This window comes from Thrips palmi, unplaced genomic scaffold, assembly GCF_012932325.1.
Source record: "Thrips palmi isolate BJ-2018 unplaced genomic scaffold, TpBJ-2018v1 HiC_scaffold_16, whole genome shotgun sequence".
Classification (NCBI taxonomy): Eukaryota; Metazoa; Arthropoda; class Insecta; order Thysanoptera; family Thripidae; genus Thrips; species Thrips palmi.
This window is the reverse complement of record NW_023144625.1, coordinates 15,050,967-15,070,294: the sequence shown is the minus strand read 5'-3', so window position 1 is coordinate 15,070,294 and position 19,328 is coordinate 15,050,967. Positions and strand designations below refer to the sequence as shown.

Genomic DNA, 19,328 nt, shown 5'->3' with positions numbered 1-19,328 from the left:
ACCCCCGACTGGAAGAAAGTTTCGAAACCACAGGCCAGGCACGTAGGCGCGGCGCTGGCGCGTACCTACAGTGGCTTGGCCTGCTGATGCAGATACATAACCTGAGCCGGGCCGAGCGGATGCAAGAGGAAAAGCGGCGCGGAGGCCCTCCGCGGCCCTTCCGCCTCCCCATTGGTCCAGAGCGAGACGTCGATACGACAGCCGCCAATGGCAGTGCCGAACAGAACGCCGAACGGGGTCGCCGCGAGAACCCAAACGCCCTGCACGGCCAGCAACAGGAGTTGCAGCGACCGGCGGGGACCTGGGCCTTGGTGAGCTGCACGGCCTGCACGGCCTCGCGCGCGACGTAAGCGGATTTCCCTCTGAGCCTCGCGGCCGGATGGTTTCGAGAGTCGTTTTCGTCACTGTCTCTCTCGTGCTCACACGGAGCGCCCCACGCGTGCGAGGGACAGAGCGTCAATGTGTTGCTGCCCCCAGCTTCTGCCGGCCAGCAAGAGCAGCAAGAAGGTCAAGCCGCGCGGCCAGCTCAGCCATCGGCCACTACACCGGTACGGCCCGGGCTTGGCGATTACAGACACACAGTCACACATGCGCTCGCGCGGTTCCCCAGGGAAGACTGGGAGAGACGCGGGAATACCGGAGACGCGTCTCTGAGTTTCTCTACACTCGACGCGGCGCAACGAGCATCGCGCGACGCGCAGCGCGCGTGCCGTCCGGAAGTGAGGTGATTGCAGATCCGAATCATGCGAGGCAAATCTCCGAGGCGGATTGGGTTTCCCGGTGTCAATGAGGCCCTCGGCACTCGCGTCACCTCGCTCACTCCCACACCGCGTCCCCGTCTCTCTCTCTCTCCGCACGCTTACCGCGGGGAAGGCCCGCAGCGCCATCTGCCGGCTGCGCGGCGCGGCGGCACGGGGTATCGCCGCGGCGCTGCTGGATGGGCGGCCTACCTCCACGGCGCTCTCCGACCGACAGCCCGAGCCGCGCGCACCGCGCAGCGCGAACAAGAGCTTGCGCATTTCCGTTACCACTAATCTTAATCTTTATCGAATTCGCGGAAATGGCATCGCGCCAGTTAGTTAAAGGGATGCGCCGGCAAACTGCTGCGTTCTACCGAGAAGTCGGGCCGACAGGGCGAGCGACTCCGAAGGGTCACTTCGTCGCGCTCTCTCTGTCGCGCCCAAGGAGCTCTGCGCGACAGTGCGAGAGAGACAGAGCGCTCTTCTGCCTCACACGGCTGGCCGACCTCTCGACCTCGCCGATGACTGATGACCCGCCAGCTTGTTTTGAAGACGCGCTCCGTCGGCCAAGGCAGGCCAGGGTCGACGCGAATCTAGCTCCGCCAAGCATCGTGCGGCTCCAATCCCTCCAACCTCGCCAGTCGAGTTTGGACCGGCGGGACGCGCAGCGCTCACGGCCAACCACAGGGAGCGCGTCAAACGAAGCACCGAGACCACGACGATGACGGGGTACTCCAGGATCGCCCTGGGCGCCGCTCTGGTCGTGCTGTCCACCGTGCAGCTGTCCGAGCAGGCGGGGAAGATCGGTGAGTGGCAGCTGCCAGTTCTGCGTCCGAGCAGAGTGTGAAGGAAACGATCAAAACAAAACGGATGTTTGATTCAGCCTGCCCGGCCGGAACGTTCGACTGTGGCGACGGAGGATGCATCCCCATGGAGAAGAAGTGCGACTTCTGGACCGACTGCAAGAACAAGAAGGATGAGATGGACTGCAAGCCGGAAGGTTAGCGCTCGTTGTCCGCTTAGTTATACTTTAAATAGAAATAATTCTGAGAGAACCTTTTCACATTGCGTTCCTCCAGACTGCAAAACCGGCACCTTCAGCTGCGGCAATGGAAAATGCGTGAGGAAGCTGATCCACCGCTGCGAAGGCGTCGACGACTGCGGCAACGGCGCCGACGAAAAAGACTGCAAACCGAATGGTAAAGCCTCGTCGGTGCGGTGGTTCAAATACCGAATCCAACCCCCTTTCGCTCTTTTTCAATAAAATGTGTCATTTGCTTCGTTTCAGAATGTGGCCTCGGCGCCTTCTACTGCGGCAACGGCAAGTGCGTCCGCAAGAACCGGAAGTGCGACGGCAAGGACGACTGCGGAAACGGAAACGACGAGACGCAGTGCAAGCCGGAAGGTAGGCTTTCGGGTGGCTTCGCTCTGTCTCTCTCGCACTCGTGGGGCGCCCCGTAAAGGTGCGAGAGGGACAGAGCGACTCTCCAAATCAGTCTGATGGGACTTCCCCCACGATGCCATCGGCGTAAGGGACTCTCGCCCTGTCTGCGTAGAGTGCCAGTCCTACACGTTCCCCTGCGGCAACGGGCGCTGCGTCAAGATCGAGAAGAAGTGCGACGGCACGGACCACTGCGGCAACGGCGCCGACGAGAAGAGCTGCGGGGCCGCCGCCGCCAAGACCAAGGGCGCCAAGCCAGGAGCCGCGACCGCGACCACGAGTGAGACTCTGACTTAATGGAGAGGCCATTGTCGGCAAAAGAGCCCCATTGACACCACTGTCTCGTTTGCCCGAATTCAGCCACCTGCCCCAAGGGCCAGTTCAGCTGCGGGGATGGCGGCTGCGTCGCGATGGACAAGAGGTGCAACCACTGGAAGGACTGCCGCAACGGGGCCGACGAGGCGAACTGCGCCAAGAGTGGTGAGTCAGCGTGACACAAGGCTGGGCAACACCTTCGTTGTCAAATCTCCTGAAAACGTACTGCTGTCTCAGACTGCCGCGGTGGCGCCTTCCACTGTGGTGGCGACAGCATGCGCTGCACGTGGAGCCAGGACCGCTGCGACGGCAACAAGAACTGCGACAACAACTCAGACGAGGAGAACTGCACGCCGGAAGGTGAGGATGAAGCCTGAAAACCTCCACGAATTATTTGACTACTGTGGACAATAATTGATTTGATTTCAAAATCTTAGATTGTAAACCACTGACACGATTCTGCGGCAATGGACGATGTGTTTTGGCCAAGCGCTGGTGTGATGGAAAAGATGACTGTGGAAATGGATATGATGAAAAAAGCTGCAGTGAGGAAGGTAATATCGGTGCACTTCTACCACTTCCAATCTGCAAACAGTGCTCGGGCCCATTGTTCAAAATCAACTAAATTTGTTTCAGACTGTCAACCCTACACAACCTTCTGCAAGCCAAAATCAGGGAAGACGGGCAAGTGCGTCCCGCAAGGCACGCAATGCACACCATAAGCCATAAAAATGTTAAGCCTTTATTTTATTAAAAAAATAAATAAAATACACAGTTTTGTACATTTTGTTAATGTCTTATGTACATGATTACAATAAACTTAGTCCTCCTCATCTGAATCCGGAACATATACTATACCACCTTCAAAATCTTCTGTGTGTAGAGTAGGTTCATAGCATCGCTGGAAAAGCAGGCGAGCCTTTTTAGGTGGTGGTGGCGATGCAGGGACAAGCTCTTCATCGTCTTCATCTTCTTCTTCTTCATTATCAGATTCAGGAATAACCAGATTGTTCCGGTCAGCATCATCCTCTGTTCTGAAAGACTCAGATGTATTGATTGATTGGTTTTGCCTGGATAAAGTGGAAGTTGTTGTAGTTCCAACAACTGCACGGACACTTGATGTTGTAGACGTTGTACTCTGTTGGCTAGTTGCTGCAATGAGACGTTCTTTTGACTGATTATCATTTCTGATGGGTCGAATGGATGACTCCACACTAGACTTTGATGTTGTCTTAGGATTAGCTCTGTTGGATGTAGCTGACCGTGAGTCTGCAAACATGAAACATAGTATGAAGTAGTACCAATGAAGAATAGAAGAGAAAACAAAGGGGAAAATAGTGACAGTTACCAAATCCTTCCCACGCCTCATCAAGGGTGGAAGGTGGTTTGCTGCGAGTAGTTTTCTTTAGTTGCATCTGTTGTTCCCGACCCTCGAGTGATCTTATCGGAGTGAGTAACTGTTGAGAATCTGAGCGACTTGTATCACAATCTTCTGGTGCCAAACTTGATAGAACAAAGCGCAGCTCAACAGTTGATGAGTCACAAATTATCACAACAGGGCTAGAAAATGAAAGACATAGAAAAAAATTGTAGAGGACTCACTAAGAGAAAATACATGTTTTCATCTACTTACTTTCCAGGAGAAGAAAATTTGATTGCTAAAGGTAAGTTTGATGGCTCCGAAAAGAAAAGTACAGCGCGGAAAGCCTTCAAGCAAAATGTGATGGAGGTTTGCTGTCTAACAGTGAATGAGATGAATTCACCAGAATCTAATTTCAGCTCAGACCTTATTACACCACCAGGATCTGTAAAAAAAAATGTTAAAAGCATGTAACAAAATAAATTTCTGCTGTTAGCATCAGCTGTTAACTACACTTTGTAACAAAAAAAATGCTGTGAATAAATCTATCAATCTATCTATCTAAAGTAGTATTAAAAAAAGTAAAAGAGGTTTCAATTTTGTTCATACCAGAGCCTCCAGGAACATAATTTCTCAACACAGCTGTACGCTCTTCCACAGCCAATGTGATGTCTCTCTCTGATAACTGGAAGTTCTTCACTGCTGTTGCAAATACATCTGCACCTATCACTAAATGATTTGGTACTTCATCGACAGTATACAGTGCCTGGAATTGATATTTAAGGCAGTAATTATACAGTGGCAATTCTAGAAGAGCAGCAATTTGAAACACAAACCTGCAATGTTTCAGTTTCAATAACAGGTAATCTGTAAGTTCGAATAAGACCATGGTGACAGCGGAATTTGATCATAAGCCATGTGGGCTCTATTTGTAGTAGGCAGGTTTCTACTTGTTTCCGAACACAAGGTAGGGAACGAAATGCTGACAAATAGGCCTAAAATTGAATGACAAAAAGAGAGATTAAAATATGAACTTATGTCATGTCTAACTTTCAGAAACGGATTTCTTGATAAAATTTCAGATTGGACCTTCATGTTAATTCTGCATTTCAAAGCATCAGTGTCGTCATCAACATCAGTTTGATTTCTGATTTGCACAGGGCAATTGTAATATGAAAAGAACTGATTAGTAAAATGAACCTCAGCATACACTGAGTGGTTTGAATGCACCGTTCGAAATGTAAGTCCTCCATTCATGGGTTCTAAATAGAGCTCATCTCCAATGCGGGCAAGGGCATGTAACGCTCTTCCAAGAACTGAAACAAAGAATATAACAGTTAAATGAATCCCTGATGGCAACAAAACATAATGAATGAAAGCGAGAAAGGGAAACTCAAGCGAAAATATACAATACAGCAAAGTGACAGTTAGAGGTAAATTATTATTTTATTTAAGTTAACATTTACTTCATTTGATGATCGGCCTACACATGGCAGGTTAGGAACACTTACTTTCCACGTTCTGTTTAGGAACAACACAAACCATGTTCGTATCTGACGGCTGAATCATGTCCTTGTCTTTGCTTTTTCTTCTCGGCATTTTTGGTTTGGCGAAATAACAGTATGAAGGAATGAATACTTCTGGCGACTATTCCATCATTCCAGGGTTGAATTTGCAGAAAACCCTCCCTTTTCGTGCATCGTTACGCTTTTGTTTGTTTACAAAGGGTATTTTCCTGAAGACCCTGTTAGTACAAAATTTCTATGAATAGGGGTGATGATTGTATCCAAAGGCGTTTAAACTTCGTCAAAGTAAATAAGAACAAGCCTGTTAATGTGAATTCGGTGCAAACATCTTTTAATTTCTGTATGTTCCGTGACTGTACATTTCCTGCTGTCAAAAATCTGACCAGTACCGTTTGTACGTCTTACTCACTAGAACACTTTTTTTCTGACGGCGAAACTTTCCTTGTGACTGTTTCTGTGTACGGATATTTCATTTCCAAGCGGATTGTTTTACTGGCCTTGCAGTGACATTTAGAGTTACTGTCGGGTCCAGCAGTTATATTTCTCTTTTTCAAAGGCTAAATATGACTCATTCCCTGTGACTTTTACATCCTCTAACATGGTGGATAGACTTGGTGAGTAACGTTTTCTCTTTTCCATTTCCCACTTTCTAGTTCAACATTGATTCTAGTTCTTTGGTGTAATGTCAACTCTGAGCTAGTTAAATCTTGTCAGTTGAAATAATGTTTTCTGTTTTCCTTAACAATAGCACTTGCTTACCAAATACTTGGTTAACCTGTGTTGAGTCTGAGATGCCCTTGATAATAAATGCCTTTCTTTTGTATTTGGTTTTGTTATAAGTGATTAAATTAACAATGACATGACATCTGTTTGGCATAGGAGGCCTTTCTCTAGTCTCTCTCTAGACAAGACATATCCCTATCACTCCTTTGTTAGTGCTCCTTGCACTTCTCCTGTCAAGTCCTTGCTGTTTGTAAAAGATGACTTTCCTTTCTTTTGCAGTAAATAGTGAGGCCAATGCCAGGCGAATTCAATTGGTGGAGAGCTGCTTCGGCAGCTCCGGACAGGTGTGTGAAATTTTCAATTTTACAGGGTGACTTTAGTCTTGTGTGGTCACTAACCATGCCTTTGATTCCTTATCTTCTGCTCAGCCATTAGCTGTGCCTGGCCGAGTCCTTGTAGGGGAGGGTGTTCTCACCAAAATGTGCCGCAAGAGAGCCAAGGCTCGTCAGTTTTTCCTCTTCAATGACATCCTTGTGTATGGAAATATTCTCATGAATAGAAAAAAGGTGATCAAACACAAAATATTTGTGTGAATTTTTTTTTATGAATGAGACCTTAACATATTTCATGATTAATTCTATATTTTAACCATAATTTACAGTATAACAAGCAGCACATAATACCCTTGGAAGCTGTGAAACTAGAATCTCTGGAAGATGATGGACGTAAGTATATGTCATCATCTTACAACCAGTTTTGTATGTGGACCACTTTTAACTTCAATCATTCCTCTTCACATTATTATAATGTTCATGTTTCATTCCACAGACTTCAGGAATGGATGGGTGATCCGCACTGCAACAAAGTCATTTGCGGTCTATGCTGCCACCAACACAGAAAAGCAAGAATGGATGGCTCACATTAATAAGTGCATTGAAGATCTTTTACGAAAGAGTAATTAATCAATCTGTCATTTCTTGTGGTTATTTGTTACTTGGAATTGAATAGTTTTAAATAATAATATTATCATTATTATCTGTTTTATCAGGTGGCAAGAAAGCTGTAGAGGAGCATGCAGCCGTTTGGGTTCCAGACTCTGAAGCTTCCATCTGCATGCACTGCAAGAAGTGTCAGTTTACTGTTCTGAATAGAAGGGTGAGTTACTGGTATCAATTTGACATTCAATGTTTACAGTATTTAGAATTGATTTGTTATCAATGTCATTATGTTTTACCTCTTCAGCACCATTGTCGGAAGTGTGGTGCTGTTGTCTGCAGTCCATGCTCAAATAAGCGCTACCTCTTGCCCCACCAGTCTTCAAAACCATTGCGTGTGTGCCTTACTTGCTATGATAGTCTGACTCGAGCTAAAGTTCTCAGCTCAAACAGTGGAGAAAATTCATTCAGCAAAGGTGAGTTTGTTGTGACTTAAAGTAAACTTTATCAATAATTTTCGTTGTTTTCTTCTGTTAATTTTCATATTTTCTGTATCATTTAGATTCTTCTGGAGAGGATGACTCTGATGATGATGAAGATACAAACCGCTCTCAACAAGAAACTCATGATGAGGTAATGGACGTGCTTTTTATTTCCTTTTCTGTCTTTGCCCCCTCATGGTACCCATTGTTGATGTTTAATGAGAGTTGCTAAGGTTTTTATTGGTCAAACTTTGTCTGCATTTCTGGGAATTGTCTTTCTTTAGTTGAAATTCCTTTGCTTTGCCGATCAATCTTTTCTCATTGCTCTGCAGCATTTTGTGTCTTGGGACAGTGAGGAGGAGGAAAGAGTGGCTGCTCAAAGCCGAGAACAGCAGACTACTCTCACGTAGTTACGTAGGTTTTTGATTGCGATTTGCTGTTGTGATTGGGAAAATGTTGAAAGAACTCATTTTAACAAGTAACACTGGTTCAAAGAAACTTCTTTTCCCTCTATCCTTTGTTTGGGTGTGTCTTTCAATGGGGATAGTTTTTATATCTTTAAACATATAACCAACTTATCCAAGTTTTTATTTTTTGTGTGTGTGCATCCTAGTATGGATCCTCTTTGAAGGCGCTTATGTAAGTTTTGTAGGATGTTATGGTGTGTAATTTTCTAACAGAAAAATCTATTTTGAGAGTTTTTTCAAAATTAATTGCACTTGAAGTTAGATGCTCTCACTGTGTGGTCTGAAAAAAATTTATGAAAAGTAGAAATCACAATATTTGAAAATATGTTTTGTGCCACACCGAACATTTATCTTAGCCTGTTCTTTGTAGGTCATTTTGTTGAGCTATGCATGTTTTTGCTATGTTTTGAAAAAGAAGGTGTAGTTTGCCTTTTGACAGTGCCTAAACCCTATCTTGAAAGAGTGCCTGAGTTCCTAATATTAATATTTCAATGCCTTGTTGTGCTCTAAGTGTAGTTAGAAAAAAAAAAGTTTCAGAGAGAAAATACATTTTAATTATCATCTTTTCCTCTGTTCACAGGCGAAGTTCTACAACATCTCCGAACACGATGACAACAAGTAATATAATATGCTGCTGAAGTCATCATCATGTCAAATGACCAGGCGATTTTGCCAAAAAAATGCCCAGAAAAGTTAATTTTCCACTCTTGTATTTGCCCAAGATAGGAATAATTAGTACTTCTTACCTTCTGTGGAGTCTGTTCTCATTTGTGGAGTGTTATCCAAGTACGCTTTTTAAACGATTTTGTGTGGAAAAGAGTCCAATGGTTGCAATCACATGCTATTGCAACACTATTATCCAAAGCAGATAGTTGACTTTCTTGCATGTTATGTATTTTTCATAAACAGCTACAAAGCATTTATTTTATGTGTAGTATAATACAAAATATTAATATATTAATGATTCACTACTGTATATAAGATCACACGGAATTAGTGCCTTAATATTCTGTTATTTATTGTGAAGCACAAGTAAGGAAGACAGTTTACATCTGATCTATTCTGTGTTTGCACAGTATTCAGTATACACCTGTATGTGTATGTATAAATAATTAAAAATATAAATATTTCATGTTCTTATGCATCAGAAATGTTGCATTGCAGTCAGGTGTCGGAAAAACCCATTAACGTTATACCACCGTTTTTAGCCCGCCCTTTTTAATTTGGAAAGACAGAGTTGGGTCAAGGCTAGTTTTATTTGCTTTATTTGATTTTTTATAACATTTGCCATTGTGTAGCATTCAGTTCATTTCAATACAAAGCTATTTTTGTGACCTTTCTTTTATTTATTTGCACACCATTCTTTATGAATGTAGATTTTTAAAAAAAAAATTGCATTCTGGTATGGAGAACAATCTATACTATTTGATCACAAGCACAAATGCATTGGTTTTCTTTGCTGTCCTTGGTGTCTTGCTTCAGAACTAACCTGAACTCTACTCTAGAACTCAGTTTTGGCCTTTTATTTACTTGATTCTTGTCTTGTTTGTCTTCTTTTGTTTTGAATTATCATTGTAAAAATTGACACCTCAGAAGACCATGCAGTGTATAGTAATAATGTTTGTAATAATTAGTATTGAGGTGTGGAACTGATTTTTCTTCTGAAGTAGAATGAGTCTGTCAATTTTTGACATGGTATTATGTTTGTTTTGCTGTTTTTCAGCCTTTTGAGACACTCAAGCACTGTGTAGAATGTCTTTGAGGAATCAAGGAACTTGAGTGCTGTATCTTTATTTGATCAGTGAATATTTTATTTCTAGCTTCTCATAAATTCAGTTGCCTTCTTTGCTCTTACTCTATTTTTTGTTAGACTTCTTGCAGGATTTCCTTTATTTAAATGCCACATTTATAGTTCTGTTGCATGTTATCATGTGTACTCATTGCATTGGCCAGAATATTGTTACAGTAGGTACTCCCTATTGGTTGCAGGCATAATCAAACGTACCTTTGGTGCAGAAATTTCTCAAGCAGAATCCACTCCCTGAAGTTTCTTCATTTTGTCATTTATCAGAAAAATATTGTTTCTGTATCACTATACTCAAAGAACAAATGTGTTCATTATCTGTGGTGGTTTTGGATAGGTCAGGTTTTGTTTTAATTTGTTTCTGTAGTAGTCAAAGACTGTTGAGGTTTTAAATAATATTTGGATAGTACAATTTAAAATAATTGAAACTTTGGAATTGATGAGACAGTGGACCATGTGAGGGTATTATTAGGCTACTCTTGATACAGAATGCTCAAATTTTTTCTTGAGCTTTCTGTTTTGAGTTGAATCATTGTTTTCTTTTTAAAAATCAGTGATCTGTCATATCAATCTCGCTTATCAGTTTTTTCTATTCAAATTTCTATTTGTCAATTGTTAACGCATCTCAAGTGTGATTGGTCAAACTCTAGGACTGTTTCATTGTTATGTGCTATTCACAGAATTGCACTTTCTACAGCACAGTGTCCCAGAAGCCTACTGTTGTTGTAGGTAAGTTATTTGCAGTTCTTAAAAATTCATATCCCTTTTCAGTCATTGTGTTGTTTGGTGTCTTTTGACAGATTTCTTTTTCATGTTGGTGCCTTAAATATCTTGAACACCTATGTACAATGAATGAAAATTTCAGTTTGCTTGTGTCCTTTCAATGATATACAAGCACTAATCATGGCCTCTATTATTGCTGGATCTTTTACTGTACTATGTAGTTAGTTTTGTAGGCTACTGCAATGAGAATTTAAATTAAGTGTGCGGATTGAATGCTTGCTCTATGTACATACTATGTAAGGGCTGTTTTAATGACTGATTCTTCCATGTTTGCTCACTTTGTTACAACATTTATGAAGTGTTTCCTTTGACATAATTTGTCGATGTAGGTGTGTGCTTTGATGGGTATGTTATTTATATGTTATTAGTTAAATTTTAGATGCTGCAATAAGTCCTATGTGTCAATGTTTAAAAATACAATAGCAAATTTACTTCTTTCTATTGTAACTCTTTATACATTTTTAAGCTTTGGTCATCCTTTCTTTAAAATCCTGTCAAAGACTCTGATTCAATAAATCTTTATATACTGTAAGACTTGTTATCACTGGGCCAAATCAGATGGCTTCCGTAATCCTTACCCACACATTTTGAATTCTACAAGTGTTCCAAGAACGTAACACGCGTTTGTTGCACCTACCCCTTGCTAGAGAGACCGTCGCTACCCCTTGCAGCACTGGTGGGGTGGGGTGGGGTGGGGTGGGGGCGCGGACGACCGGTGACTACTTTTCCACTTTCATGTACCGCGTCTCTGGATTTTAATCTCTGAAACGTTCTACTACAACACTATGGTTGTAGCCTTGGATCATTTGAATCCAACGAAAATTGGAAGAATGGCCTGTTGTAAGGCTTAAACTTGCAGGAAAAGGGGAGGGAATTCTTGGATCCTCTGCAACCCTGCTACGAGACTAGAGACCAAACAGTACCTAATTTCTCATACCGGATGAATACTGAGAAGAAGAAAGAAAAAAGTGCAATGTTTTGGTTATGTACTACATCATAATAGTATTGTAAAGAAAAATTTTAAAAATTTGTCTAAATGAGTGGCCTGCGTTAGTTGTGGAAGTATGGAGGTTGGGGCTGGGAACAGAACTACCCGGTTTATGATGGAAGGTGTGGGGTCCCGTGTTATACGTGGGCCTGATTGGAAATGGGGAAAGCAGGTTGGTGAATTACTATTAATTATTTGTGACAGTTTTAGACATTTCTGTGTGTGAACTGTCTTCCGTCTCCAGTGTTTCTTTTCGAATTCGTACGACGGTTGAGCCGTCTAATTTCCTTAATATGTCGAGGTTATGGCTCGCATGTATGAGTAGGAATCTGTAAACTACCATTGAAAATTTCTTCAGCCTGTTGATATTCCCCTGGTACATACCTGTTTCATGAATATATCAATTCATATCAAGTTTTAATGAATGTTCTTCCCTTTTCTTATTTCCAATCTAAATTTGTACTTCTCCACTCAAACACGTCCACTTTATTTTTAACCTCATTGTATTTGTTTACCTTCGATCAGGATGGCGGAGAAGGGCATGTGGGAACAGTTCGCAACTTTGAGTCTCCCGAAGAAGTGGTGGTTGTCTGGGACAATGGAACTGCTGCCAATTATCGCTGCTCTGGGGCATATGATCTTCGTATTTTAGACAGTGCTCCCACAGGTAAGTTGTTTGCCTTTTACTCTCCCATAGATGATTTACAGATTGTTGCTTATTCAAAGTTAATATCCTTTGCATTTTATTAAAGGTGCAAATGTTTATTCTAAATGTATCTAAATTTTTTAAGGTGTGAAACATGATGGTACCATGTGTGACACATGTCGCCAACAACCTATTTTTGGCATACGATGGAAATGTGCAGAGTGTGGAAACTATGACTTATGTTCAATCTGCTATCATGGAGACAAACATCATTTACGCCATCGTTTCTATCGCATAACTACACCAGGCTGTGATAGGTACTGAAACTTGTGTTCCTTGTTATCTAATTGTTGTGAGGTAAATCCCACATAATCTTTTTAAAATGACTAATATTTATTGATTTTTTTCTCCTTGTAGGGTACTTCTTGAACCTCGGCGCAAGAGCAAAAAAGTTGCTGTTCGAGGAATATTCCCAGGAGCTCGAGTAGTGCGTGGTGTAGATTGGCAGTGGGAGGACCAAGATGGTGGAAATGGACGGCGTGGAAAAGTGAATGAAATTCAGGATTGGTCTGCAGCCAGTCCCAGATCAGCTGCTTACATAATTTGGGACAATGGGGCAAAAAATTTGTACCGAGTTGGCTTTGAAGGAATGGTTCGTATTGTTAATATAAAACATTCTATTTGTTTCCCGGTTCCTTTGTCACATGTGAAATTATCTTTCACTATGCTTTGTAGGCTGATCTGAAAGTTGTAAATGATGCCAAAGGACAAGGAGTGTATCGCGATCATCTTCCGCTTCTTGGTGAGCAGGGCCCGGGCCGCTCTGGACCTCACGGTTTGCAAGTTGGTGATCAGGTAATATTTCACTCAAATGTTAGACATATTCCAGATATTCTAATCTTAAAATCACTGGTTGACATGCTGAATTTTTCCTCAGGTTACTGTTGATCTTGATATGGAAATTGTCCAGTCTCTGCAACACGGTCATGGTGGCTGGATGGATGGCATGCTAGAATGCCTTGGTGCCACTGGTTTTGTTGTAGATATTGATGAAGATCATGATGTTGTTGTGTCATATCCAAGTGGCAACAGGTAGGTGCAATAAATTTACTTGACAGCTGTTTTGTCTGAATTCTGGATTTTGACTTGGGGGAGTTTTGCTGTCTGTTTTAAGGTGGACCCTGAATCCTGCTGTTCTTACCAAAGTGCCAACTCCAGTTCTTGCAGCATCTGGAGAACAACAATCTCAGTTTGCTGTTGGAGATTTAGTTCAAATTTGCCAGGATTTGGAACGCATCAAAATACTTCAGCGAGGACATGGGGAATGGGCTGAGGCAATGGCTCCTGTGAGAAACTCTGACTGAACTGATTTTTAACATTATTTCTTATTTTGATTGTGATTTTATGACAATTTAATGATGACAATTGACTGTTTCAGACTCTTGGCAAAGTTGGGCGAGTGCAGCAAATATATCATGACAATGACTTGAAAGTTGAAGTTTGTGGCACTTCCTGGACATACAACCCTATTGCTGTCACTAAAATGGCATCAGCAGATGGTTCAAATGGAGGTGTGTCATTGAAAGAAGTTCAACTGTAATTGGAGGGGGCATAATATTGGACTCTACTGAAGATGAAACTTTTTGTTGCTTTCAGAGCGTCTGAGTGAGCTACTTAAGAAACTCTATAAAACTCAGGGCACTGGTGATGTGACAGAAGAACTAGTGAAAGCTGCTGCAGCTGGTGATGTTCAGAAAGTTGAGGAGACCCTGAAACATTCTGACCTGGATGTGAATGGAGTTTTTGCGGGTCACACAGCCCTCCAAGCAGCTAGCCAAAACGGACATCTTGAAGTTATCAAAATTTTGCTTTTCCACAAAGCTGATGTGGAAATTGAGGTTTGTATTTGAGTGGACTTGAATATGCTAACTAAAACACTGTCAGACACTCATATCTGTCTGAAAAGATAGGTAGTAATCTGTTGCTAACTGGACTAAAATTGAAATTGTGCCTCAAATTTAAATCAGAGCCCAGGGTACAATTTCAAAATGTTATTAACTCGGTCCTCCAATGTTAATTTGGCAGGACAACGACGGCGACCGGGCCGTGCACCACGCCGCCTTCGGAGACGAGCCGGTGGTGATGGAGCTGCTGGCGCAGGCGGGCGCCGACCTGAACGCACGCAACAAGCGGCGCCAGACCGCCCTGCACATCTCCGTCAACAAGGGCCACCTGAGCGTGGTCAAGAACCTGCTGGCGCTGGGCTGCCATCCCAGTCTTCAGGTGGGTCCTCGTGGGTCCTGGCGGGTCCTGGCGGGTCCTCGGTCCCCTCGCTGCCCTTCCGCTCCCCCCCTCCCCCTTTTCCCCCGGTCCATCGCCATGCCTAATCCTAATCCCGCTCCCTCTCCCTCCCACTCGTGCCCCGCAGTGCCCTGCCCTCCACGGGAGGGGAGGGGAAGGCCAGCATCATTTGGCAGGGCGCACCAGGGCGCGGCAGGGCCGGGCCTCACGAGATCAAATTGATTTACGCGTCCGACTTACGGGGCATTAGATCGGGACGTGCTGCCTCGCCTCGTGCGACCGAGAGCGAGAGGCCGACGCGGAACGCAGTCGACGCACGGCCGGAGAGGGGCGGGGCGGGGCGTGGTGGGAGTCGCGCTGCCGGTGTCACGTGGAGCGCGACTTTTTCTGTGTCGCGTTTGGCGTTGGGCGCTTGGCGCCGGAACGGTGGCAACATTTGTCGCTGCTTGCTTGTAATGTGGCGCGCAGCGAGCGTGGCGCAGTGCGAGTGGAATAGTTTCAGGGAGTGTGGCGAGCTGGGCAGAAAACAAAGTGCAGTAGGGTACTACAAGAGGGCTGGCCGGGCGGTCGGCGCGGGCTGCCGGGCAGTGGAGGCCCAATCACATGTTCCAGGGGGAGGCTGGGAACGCGCCGTCTGGTCGCTCTGCCGACCCGGGGATAAATTTGCCGGTTTGATCGTCTTTGGATATTTTCCAAAGCCAATGGCGAGCCGTCCTTTCCCTTTTTCTCTCGTTTTCCTCTCTTTCTTCCTTTCCTCCTTTCTCCTCTTTTTTTCTAAGCCGGCCGAGAGCCTCTCCCTAAATCTCCACTCGGAATCCTCCCCGCCGTCCCTGCCGCTACACCACGGTTGCGCTGGCATCCCTGCGAGCGCTGGCGGCCGTCCCGCGCCGCAAAATATCTCCCCCACATTTTGCATTGTCAGTTTTAGCCCCCCGCCCCCTCGCTCCGCGCGTAGCGCCGCGCAGCTCTGCGCGCCTGTTCCTTTTGAACTGGGATTGCTCTAAATGGAACCGTGAGTGTTTTCCCTTTTCGGCCGTTTGATGTGTGTGGAACGCGCGGCCCCCTCCCCCTCCCCTCCCCTCCCTCCCCGTGCACACTCGCGGCCGCGTTCGCCGCGTTCCGCACAGTTATGAGTCCTATCCAGCCTCTCCTCGGGGCAGTGCCGGCAGTGCCAGTAGTCCCAGTAGTCCTGGCGGCCCGGCCGCGGGCCCGGCCCGACCAGCCGCCTCTTTCGGCCGCAAAGTTTCATCTTATACGACAACTTGGGCCGGAATGGGGCAATAGGCATTTGCCACCAAAGCCGTGGGCCCCGACAAACAAAGGCCGACGTGTACCCCCCCCCCCTCCCTTGGCCGCCCCTGGCCGCCCTTGGCGTCCCCGTTCCGGAATGGCCCTTTTGTTTTTAGGGCGTCGCGGCGGCCGCGCGGGGCCCTTCGCGGGGCCCTTCGCGGGGCCCTCGGCGAGCCCTGCCTTTGGACGTTTGGCGCTGAGGGCCCCGCCAGCCCCGCCAGCCCCGCCACTGCCTGAGAGGGCTCCGCGCGGCTCCGGCGAATGGCTTTGCCGCGGTCCGAATGGATCGACTGGCGAACCGTTCCTTTGCCTCGTGTCGTTGAGCGTCCCCCCCCCTCCGCCGTTCCCATTTTCAGTTTCAGTTTGCGCAGGGGGCGCGAGGACGAGGAAGACGCGCCTCGACCGCCCCCATGCGCTCGGACGGGCCGGACGGGCCGACGGGCTCGTCAGGGCGGCAGGGAACCGGAGCCAGCCGGGCTGCAGCCTCCCCCCACTCCTTTCGTGCTGCCTTACTTAAATAATTTGTCCGGCCTAATGGACCTCGTGGTTTTTGTCCCCGCGGCTGTGTGTGAGAGTTGGGGGGGGGGGGGCTTTTGTGAGTGTGTGAGTGAGTGGGTGAGTGGGAACCCCCCGCCTGACCGGAGCCATGTAGACGATGCGGTGTGCGGCCCTTGCTAATGTAAGCAATTCTCACATCGGTACAGGCGGAGTGGTTAAGGGGTTGGCAGGGCGCGGCGCGGAGCGGCGCGGAGGCGGGGTGGGGCCCGCTGCGTTACGCTGCGTCCCGGCGGCCCACCCCTCTGTGGCGGCACTTAGAGCACGTGTATGTGTGTGTGCGTGCGTGTTTGTGTGTGTCCTTGCTGCTGGTGCGGCTCTCCTGTCGCATGCAAGTGATTTTTGGCGCGCTTTTGAATTTTTTTTTTTTGCCGTTTTTGGCGCAGTCGTCGCGCTGGCTGCCTTGCCCGGGGCTCGGATGGGCACCAGGCGGCGTCAGGCCGTCAGGTGAACCAACCGTGCGGTCACCTTGGTCGCCTTGGCCGCCTGCCCTGCGGTCCGGTCAGCGCGCCGGTCGGTCGCTCGGTCCGCCCGGGGCAGCCCCGGGCAGCCCCATCCCGAAGGAGCGTTTCGTCGTCTGTCTCCCTCGCTCCCCCGCTACAGTGTAGCGACAGGGAGAGAGCGGCGGAACGCTCCTTGGGCGTCAGGCTGCCGGTCCTGGACACGGCGATTGAGGCGGCGAGGCGGTCACTGCGGCACCAGCCTGCCCCGCCGGCCCCGCCGCCCCCAGTGGGGCCCACTGGTGAAGCTGCTCGGCGCCGTGGTGCCGGCACGGCGCCGGAGTGCCGGGCCTCTACACCTCGGGTAATCGGCTTACACGCCGGCCGCTGCCACGGCCTCGGCCACGGCCCCGCGGCGGGCTGCGTCGGCTTGCCCAGGCTTGCCCAGGCTTGGTCTGCCGCTGGAGAGAGACAGAGATAGAGAGGAGAACAGGGGAGTGTGGTCGGGCCCAGTCAGCCTGGGGCCCAGGGCCTCCAGCCTCCAATGGCGCGGCCCCGCGGCGCCCCGCGGCCGGCACGGGGCTTAATTCGCCACAATTTCGCCACTCGTTGCGGACTCAGTTGGGCAGCACAACCGACCCCCCGCCCGCACCCCCTTCAATTCCTTCCCCCGTCTCTCTCTCTCTCTCTCTCTCTCTCTCTCTCTCTCTCTCTCTCTCTCTCTCTCTCTCTCTCTCTCTCTCTCTCTCTCTCTCTCTCTCTCTCTCTCTGAGCCGGCGTGTGAGCTGAAAGGTGCGGCCGCGATCGCATGACTCTGTCTCTCGCACCACCACCACCGCTGCTGCCGCGCTGCCGCCACCACCATGCCTACGCATGCCCGCTGCAATATACATGCCTCCCCCACAGCTTGCTGCGTGAATTTTGGCGCCGCAAATTCCTCGCGTCTTTTCTCTCTTGCTCTCTCTCTCTCTTCCTCTCCCGTTGCCTCTCGCTCTTTCTCCACCTCTCTCGCCTGTCTTTCCCGCGGCCCGGGCGTCCTGGCCCGCCGCTTTGAGTCAGTCGATATTAGATATGCCTCCGTCCGTATATTTGCCCGGCCGCGGCGAATTACTGCAGGGGAAAAACACAAACGGAGAACGAATGTGTGCATGTGTGTGAGAGGGAGAAAGAGGAGGGGGGGGGGAGAGAGAAAGAGAGAGTGCTATTTATCGCCTCTGGAGTGCACGTCCCGCTCTAGGGCAGTAAGATGAAGTGCCGACCGCCCGCTCGGCCCGCTCGGCCCGCTCGGCCGCATGCACCCGCCAGATGCGCCGTCCGTTCTCCGTACCTCTCATTTTGTTTTTCATAGCGACAGTCTGGCTCGGCACAAATCTCGACACGAGCGTGAGGATCCCCCCGGTGCCGCCTCTCCCCTTCCCCGGGTGATGGATGCCCAGGTCTGCCCCCGACCCCTCGCCCCCCAGCCGCCCCCAGCCGCCCCCAGCCGCCCCCAGCCCGTTCTAATGGCGGCCCTTGCCTCGCCCTGCGGACTGATTCCGAGCGGGGGTCTCTCTCCCACACTCTTGGGGCGCCCCGTGCGGGTGCGAGAGAGACAGGCGGTCCGGGGGGACGCGACGGGACCTCCCGCTTGGAAACGGCGGGGCTGCGCAGCTCGCGGGCTTGTTATGCCCGCGCCTCCAGGCCTCCACAGTGCTCCTCCACACGCATCCATCTGCAAATAAAAGCGTTCTGCCGCTTCCCTTGCGCGGGAAGGAGGGAGAGAGAGAGATGGGGCGCGGCTCGGAGCAGAGAAAGATAAAGCAGGATGAGGAAAAACGTGATCCTCATTGGATGAGGGCGAGGTAGTTTGCGTGCCGACTGGCCCGGAGGTCTAGGTCGGCGGCATAGTCTGATGACGAACAGTGCCTCGTCGTTTCGTCTCTCTCTCAGCCGCTCGGGACGCCCCGTGAGTGCGAGAGGGACGGCGGCGCCGCGGAGTCTGGCGCGGTGTTTGCTCAGCAAACCTATTGGCCGCGCCGGTTGCGCGGTTTTATTCGTCCTTTCCCTTTTTCCTCCCTTTTTGTTTGGACAAGACGATGAAGGATTAATAGCGGTGGAGCGAAGCGCCAAGCGAAGAAGGGCCTTGCGTCGGGCATACCCCGCGCGCTGGGCTGGAGACACGGCGAGGGGTAGCGCCGCCCTGGCGCCGCCGCAGCTGCAGTGCCGCCGAGAAGGCAAGCCGCGGGGCGGGGGCGGGGGCGGGGGGGGGGCGGGGCAGCGACCCAGGCAGGCCGGTGGGTTAACGAGTGAGCGCTCCGAGATCCGAGAATGCTGCAGAGTCTTCCCTCCCGGCCGTCCCGGCCCGACTTGGCGAGCGGGGAACTTACTTTACTCAGAACTGTACCGCCTGCCCTGCCCAGCCTCAGCCGCACATAAATCGTGGGGGTGTCACTGGGCCACTACCCCCCGAAGGGCCGAGGCGGAGGGCCCGGGGCCGAGGCGGCGCAAAGGGGCCGGCCCCCTCCCTGGCCGCCCCCGCCGCCCCCGCCCCCC

The 19,328-nt window shown here is 48.7% G+C and overlaps 4 protein-coding genes across 6 annotated transcripts in view; 3 read left to right on the top strand and 1 right to left on the bottom strand.

Annotated features, from left to right (window-relative positions):
- The first annotated feature begins 1,330 nt into the window (after positions 1-1,330).
- On the top strand, positions 1,331-3,278 carry LOC117642225 (low-density lipoprotein receptor-like). The gene is made up of 9 exons (XM_034380175.1): positions 1,331-1,546; positions 1,624-1,740; positions 1,820-1,939; positions 2,029-2,145; positions 2,297-2,461; positions 2,542-2,661; positions 2,734-2,856; positions 2,934-3,050; positions 3,133-3,278. The coding sequence occupies exons 1-9, from the start codon at positions 1,462-1,464 to the stop codon at positions 3,216-3,218; spliced, it is 1,050 nt and encodes a 349-aa protein (XP_034236066.1). The 5' UTR covers positions 1,331-1,461; the 3' UTR covers positions 3,219-3,278.
- Positions 3,216-5,589, bottom strand: LOC117642224 (cell cycle checkpoint control protein RAD9A). The gene is made up of 7 exons (XM_034380173.1): positions 5,368-5,589; positions 4,946-5,172; positions 4,693-4,851; positions 4,466-4,622; positions 4,130-4,301; positions 3,845-4,056; positions 3,216-3,765 (listed from the first exon to the last, which is right to left on the bottom strand). The coding sequence occupies exons 1-7, from the start codon at positions 5,453-5,455 to the stop codon at positions 3,317-3,319; spliced, it is 1,464 nt and encodes a 487-aa protein (XP_034236064.1). The 5' UTR covers positions 5,456-5,589; the 3' UTR covers positions 3,216-3,316.
- Positions 5,590-5,669: 80 nt separating this feature from the next.
- Positions 5,670-10,781, top strand: LOC117642226 (pleckstrin homology domain-containing family F member 2). 3 transcript variants are annotated; one of them, XM_034380176.1, is made up of 10 exons: positions 5,670-5,996; positions 6,385-6,449; positions 6,534-6,671; positions 6,767-6,830; positions 6,934-7,059; positions 7,154-7,260; positions 7,348-7,516; positions 7,603-7,673; positions 8,136-8,161; positions 8,570-10,781. In XM_034380176.1, exons 1-10 carry the CDS (start codon positions 5,981-5,983, stop codon positions 8,625-8,627), a joined length of 840 nt encoding a protein of 279 aa, XP_034236067.1. In that variant the 5' UTR covers positions 5,670-5,980; the 3' UTR covers positions 8,628-10,781. The 3 variants fall into 3 exon arrangements, with proteins under 3 accessions (XP_034236067.1, XP_034236068.1, XP_034236069.1); XM_034380177.1 differs by lacking the exon at positions 8,136-8,161 and adding an exon at positions 7,855-7,936; XM_034380178.1 differs by lacking the exon at positions 8,136-8,161 and having other exon boundaries at positions 5,698-5,996.
- A 723-nt stretch (positions 10,782-11,504) lies between these two features.
- The window catches only part of LOC117642265 (E3 ubiquitin-protein ligase mib1), a 160,829-nt gene continuing 153,005 nt past the window's right edge, over positions 11,505-19,328 (top strand). The window contains exons 1-10 of the mRNA XM_034380259.1: positions 11,505-11,736; positions 12,090-12,231; positions 12,356-12,527; positions 12,628-12,862; positions 12,946-13,065; positions 13,148-13,302; positions 13,385-13,556; positions 13,649-13,781; positions 13,867-14,108; positions 14,296-14,493. Coding sequence (XP_034236150.1) covers positions 11,641-11,736; positions 12,090-12,231; positions 12,356-12,527; positions 12,628-12,862; positions 12,946-13,065; positions 13,148-13,302; positions 13,385-13,556; positions 13,649-13,781; positions 13,867-14,108; positions 14,296-14,493 — 1,665 coding nt within the window. The 5' untranslated portion in view covers positions 11,505-11,640. The remainder of the gene's footprint in view (positions 11,737-12,089; positions 12,232-12,355; positions 12,528-12,627; positions 12,863-12,945; positions 13,066-13,147; positions 13,303-13,384; positions 13,557-13,648; positions 13,782-13,866; positions 14,109-14,295; positions 14,494-19,328) is intronic.